Source organism: Phalaenopsis equestris, unplaced genomic scaffold (genome assembly GCF_001263595.1).
Source record: "Phalaenopsis equestris unplaced genomic scaffold, ASM126359v1 Scaffold000347, whole genome shotgun sequence".
NCBI classification, from domain to species: domain Eukaryota; kingdom Viridiplantae; phylum Streptophyta; class Magnoliopsida; order Asparagales; family Orchidaceae; genus Phalaenopsis; species Phalaenopsis equestris.
In genome coordinates this window covers 1,014,581-1,020,822 of record NW_018164789.1, presented here as the reverse complement: position 1 = coordinate 1,020,822, position 6,242 = coordinate 1,014,581, and the positions used below count along the sequence as shown (strand labels likewise).

The 6,242-nt window shown below is 35.6% G+C and overlaps 1 protein-coding gene across 1 annotated transcript; it reads right to left on the bottom strand.

Moving 5' to 3' along the window:
- Nucleotides 1–1,394: 1,394 nt before the first annotated feature.
- LOC110026027 (60S ribosomal protein L27a-3) lies at nucleotides 1,395–2,576 on the bottom strand. Its single transcript, XM_020726776.1, has 2 exons — nucleotides 2,010–2,576; nucleotides 1,395–1,568 (listed from the first exon to the last, which is right to left on the bottom strand). Exon 1 carries the CDS (start codon nucleotides 2,497–2,499, stop codon nucleotides 2,050–2,052), a length of 450 nt encoding a protein of 149 aa, XP_020582435.1. The 5' UTR covers nucleotides 2,500–2,576; the 3' UTR covers nucleotides 1,395–1,568; nucleotides 2,010–2,049.
- Between the last annotated feature and the right edge of the window lie 3,666 nt (nucleotides 2,577–6,242).

Genomic DNA, 6,242 nt, shown 5'->3' with positions numbered 1-6,242 from the left:
TGACCACCAAATGTATAAAACCCACTTCACGTATCAATCTTAAGTAGAATAACATGAGTTGAACATGTTTTCAACAAATCTTCATGCTTCTATCAATGTAAAAACTTTGATCCTCTACTTTTGCTTTCAAATCTTGCAATATTAATTTCTTCTAGGTGACTTGTTCAGCCTCATTCCATATCTTCCATGAACATGTCCAAGTAATCCATATCTAATTTTCACTGGTTCAAAGATTTGCTCCTTTTTGCAATATAACTAAATCTCAATCCATCATTAATTCTAGCAAATTCATTCTAATATTCTCAACTCTCTTACAATCAAAAAGTTTCTATATCAAGATATAAGATGATTATCATCATTGTGATTTTATGAAATTTCCACTCATGCAATCAAAGGACTTAAATCTTCATAAGAAAAATGAGCAATTGATTAGCATGGTTTCAAATTATCATGATAAATGAACTAAGACTTGTATTGAAATTGTTTAATGTGAAAAGCATGATTAAGGACAATGAACTCCTCTTAGTTCCAACCCTTTAACCCCAAAAGAAAACTCTATTTAAATTAGTTCACTTCAGTTATAAGAGGTTTTCATCAGGAAATAATGATGTCAACGCAAGAAGACTAGTCCAACCAAATCATAATAACGTAAAAGATCATTTCTATCATGCAACACAAATCAACAGTATCATCATCATTAAACTTAAAATCCAAATGTATAAATCCTAATTCCTCCATTTCTGAGTAGAATAGCATGTGTTGAACATGTTTTTCACTTATATCATAAAAACTTGGGTTCACGACTTTCTCGTACTAGGCTTTCAGCATAAATTTCTTTGTATGCATCTTTTTGGGGCATCTTCCATCTTCGTTGTGCATGCCAAAACCATCCCAATCGTATGATCACTATTTTGATGAGCTACTCACCTAGTCATCTAATACAATCAATTTTTAATATATCAATAATTGCTACAAATTCATTTTAGCATTCTAAATCCAGCGGCTATCACTATTATTCATTATTGCCCAATACCCTTCAAATACAAAATACAATTTGATTATCCTAATTGTCATTTTGAGGAGCATACAACAGACATGCCATCAAAACACTTATACTAAACTCTGTACAAAAGCAATGTGCAACGCAGTAGGATAGTTAAAAAATGTAAGGGAATATAGATTGAGATGTTTACAAAAAAAAATGCTAATTTGTAGATCTTAATTAAGGAAACCCACCAACAAGTTCTTGTTAAGCCTTGGACGAATGTTTTATGTAAGAAAAGTAAATAAAGTGTGTGCATTACAATCATTAGAAACACTACCAACAATAGTAAATTTCAAACTTATCCCAAAATAGCTTAAATAAATAAAAATTGATCCAGATTGTAAATCCTTTTACAAAATTCACTATAATGTCAATTCTTATTTGAATATAAATCTACTTTTAAACATGCTAAACTTCCAATAATGTTCAACACTGGTATCATGCAGGTTTCTATATAAAAGAAAATTTGCAGCACAGAAGAAGTCCAGCTCCCAACAACACAGCCAATGCTACATAGCAGTTCCTGCATGTATAAAGAACAAAGATTTGAGGCATACAGATTCTTTATTGCAGAGAAAACCGCACAAAGCCCTGATTTAAGTATAAACTACTGAAACTTCAGAATCGAATAAATGTAGGAAAAAAAACAATACCAGTACTTTCACTACATTCTACTTGGAAATAGCGAGACAAGAAACTGCTGGAATTAAAGACCTTCTGCTCTAAAGAATTGCAGAAAAAAATAGCTAAATAGAACAATTATATGCAATCAAAAGGTTACTAAGCCAAGCTTCTGTCCAAAAATAACTCAAAATTACAACATGTAAATTGCACCATCATTAATTTTGCTTCAGCCAAAAAAACATGTTCAATAATAATTCCCGCACAGAAATTTAACAAACTATTTGAAAGGAAACAATGTATATACTTTATCTCAAATTTAAAATACAAAGCAGAATAAAACCTTCGGAACTCTTCGAAACAAGAAACAGTATCCGATTCAATTACGCAGTGAGGACTACCGCTCCCCCATTCTCTTTGATCTTCTTTTCGGCATTCTTCGACACGAGCTTAGCCTTGACGACAAGTGGCTGCGATGACGGCAATGTGCCCTTGCCGAGAACCTTGAAGTACCCAAACTGGGTAACATCAATCATTGGAACAGTACTAGCAGGAGCCTTAGCGGCGGCAGCCTTGACGTCCTCCGGTACGAGAGACCAGAGACGATCGATGTTGACGATGGGACAATAGAACTTGTTGCGAAGGCGGTGGAAGTAACGCATACCAACCTTGCCGAAGTACCCTGGATGGTACTTGTCGAACAGGATCCGGTGATGGTGCATGCCACCTGCGTTACCGCGGCCACCGGGATGCTTCCGGTGCTTCCCGATGCGTCCATGGCCGGCGCTCACGTGGCCCCGCTTCTTCCTGTTCTTCTTAAAGCGTGTGGTCATCTCTCTGCCGCTGCACCTCCTGTCTCGCTCCTAGGGTTTGGAGCTCGAGAATCGACAACCAGTTGTATAAGAAATTCACGAACATAAAATTGAAGACCTATTGCGAGTTTATTTATAGGTGTCTTTCAAAAGGAGATTAAATATAGACCGTTTGATTAAGAAGCCGGATCGTGTGGTTTGGGTTCGCGCTTAGCAACCATCATGCACTTTTTAATGAAAATATAACTTGTTTTCTTTATTCTGAATATGATAATTAAACTATTAATTTTAAAAAATAAAACTTAATGAATTTCAAAAATAATATTGACATTTAACATCATTAAATCCAGTAAGAAATTAATAAATTTTATTTTTTAAGTAAAAATTCTAACTCATTGCAATAAAATATGTACTACAATAAATTTTTTGAGAAATTATTTTTCCATATTATTCTCATCTATGCAGCCATCTTAGTTTAATAGCTAGGAGCTTCCGCTCCTTAACACAAGTTCATAAAATCAAAGCGTAGTGTGAACATATGTGTAAGTGAATTTATGATTAAATTCACTTAAAATAAATAAAAAATATATATCATTTAAACATAAATAAGTACCTTATTACCCTTATTCTAGATAATTCAATTTCTATTACAAGTATATGTATTGCAGCTTTCACTTGACTATTAGAGAAATATACATAAGCTATACTACATTTCTATGTTTTATTCTTCTTGGCCTCTGTTCGCATGGTATCAGAGCCAAGGTCACCAACCTAGGTGCTCAAGTTCATCCAATCACACGGGTTTGCCGCTGATAACTTGTTGATCAAGTTTGTAGATCCCTTTTCTTTCTCTCTTTTTAGTGAGTCAATCTTGCAAGGTACCTCTTCATATATCTATCATGGTTGGATCTAAGATATCTGAACCTAGAATGCTTATTCGTTGGGTTCCCTCCATATCACACTTATACCCCCAACACTCAAGTTTCATATGACCAATATCAAATGTCTTTCCCAAAACCTCTTATCATAAATAAAATTTCAGCCAGCAGGTTCTTTGGATTTCTTGATTTTCTTGATGAAAGCAACTCCCCCACTCCCCCCAGATTTAATTCATCTACAACAAACTCACTAACATTGAATCATCATTATACTACCTGGTTGTTTAATAACCAAAACATCTTTGCATCCCTCTACTCCACTTTATCTCCCGCAGTTATCCCATACGTTCGCAACCTCACGATAATAATAAAAATCTGATCTACTCCCTCAAAGAGGTTGCAACCTACAAATCGATCAAGACTCATCCAACTGAAGAAGAAGTTGCACTTACAATACTTATCTACTGTGAAAGACCTAACATATAACATCTCATCAATATAAAGTCATCTTGAAAAGGAGAGCATAATCCTCTACGCTCTTAAAGGAGTACCAACACAATATCAAGCATTCAAAACAACAATTCAGTTTCAATCCATCCTCTCGAGTTGCATGAATTTTATTCACTTTTATGCAGCAAGGAAATCATTGTAGGCATAGATAATCTGAATATTGAGATACTTATTAATACTCCTATTACACTTCAAACATCCTAATGTAACTTCAACATATCCAATAAAAGTCGTGGAAGAGGTTTTACCTTCCATATCGATAGGGAATGAGGAGGTCACTGCACCAATCAACCAACAATAGTATGTCTGATTTGTAACAAAGTTGGGCACTCAGCCAACACTTTTTGGCACCGAACAAACTTGGACTACAAAGCTCCTCAAAATCAAGCCCTAAAAGCTTTAAATTCCAAGTAGATCCTCGATTACGGAGTTACAAGACACATGACCTTAGATCTCAACAACCTATAAATAGTCACACCACCCAAAGGATCTGAATATGTCTTGATGGGTGATGGATAGTAGGTACCGATCCATCACTCTGTCGATGGAATCTTTTTGACACCAACCAGTAAGCTCAATCTAAATCGAATTTGGCATGCTCCCTTTCTATTTCACAATCTAATTTTAGTTCAAAAACTCATAAGAGATAACAAAGTATCAATTCTTTTCAATGCTACCGGGTTTATCATTTTGATCCACAGACATGCAAGACTCTTCTTCGAGTTCGCAGCTCTAAGGGTCTCTATAATCTCCTAGCCACACCACCAAAGGCATCAACTCATCAAGATCTCCATACCTTACTCATCACTTTGTCAACATGGCAACGACGTCTTGGTCACCCTCATCAATACGTTCTTAAGTATCTTAGTAAACTAAATCCTAAATTAGACATCCCATCCACTATACTACCATGTAATAGCTGCAATGTTAGTAAAGTCATAAGCAATAATTTTTTCATTCCACTCCTATTTATGCTCGCTTACGACTTATGCATATTGATATACGGGGTCCTTCCTCTAGTGTATCATATTCATTGATGATTTTTCTAAGTTTTGTTGAGTTTTTTTTTTTCTTGTTGCAAAATCTGAGGTGACCACTAAATGTACAACATTCATCAATATGATTAAAATCTAATTTAAGACTATCATATCTCATCCATGGTCTGATGGAGGAGAGGATTTTATGACTCATAATCTGGTACAATTCTAAACCGAAAATGAAATCAATCACCGATTATCTTTCATGTACACTACGTAAAAAAATGGTGTTGTGCAATGCAAACATTATCATCTAATTGAAACAAGAGGTGCTCTTCTCTTAAATGCAACCCTCCCATATCAGTTATGGGTTGACACTCTTCTTATATGAATTTATCTAATTAATTGTATGCCCTCTCAAAATACCTGTCGAGTGTCCCTCTATCAAGACCAACCTACATATACTCATCTTAAAGCATAAACGTGTGTGTGTTATCCGTTAATGAAGCCATAAGCATATTTTAAACTAGCTCCAAGGTCCACCTTGTGTGTTTTCTTGGGATACTCACCTAATCACAAAGGATATAAGTGCACTCATAAAAAATTGGGCAAGATAATCATTACCAGGGACGTCATCTTTGATGAACAATCATACCATTTGCTATCCCAATGAATTCCTCTTCTTCTATAAACACCACGAGCACTCAATACCCCTTACTTCTCATAACAGTTCTACCTCCCAATAACCTAATTACAATAGCACATTCACTCTCATATCACCATACTTCAACTATTTTTGAGCAATCTAAAACTCTCCAACATAGCCCATCTCCATTAGTCTACCAACCTATCACCTCAATAAGTATCCATCCAGCTCCTAGTCCTAATGACACATTCCTTCCCACCTAATGCAGACGAGGATCAAAACTGACAATTTGAAACCTATATATTGTCTCAACTTACCTCATCAACTGGAGAAGCCCGTAGACCTCATGCCGAAATCTCAAATAGTGAAGTTCCCACACTGGAGACAAGCTATGAATGAGAAATTCCATGCCCTACAAGCCCAACCTATACAGGAATTGGTTCCCGTACCAGCATATCAGCCCATCACGAGTTGTCGTTGGACTTATTGCATTAAATTTAACTCTGATGGTTTGGTGGTTATGCACAAAGCGAGACTTTTAGAGCATGAATACAACAAAGAAATGAGGATTAATTATGATACATTCAACCCAGTAGCAGAAATGCCTACTCTTAGACCTTTATCATTGCATTTCAAAAACAAGGCTGACATTTCAGCTTGACGTATCCAACACATTCCTACATAGCCACCTTAGTGAAACAATATATATACAGTAACATTTTGGATTAATTGATATTCAACTCTCGTCACATG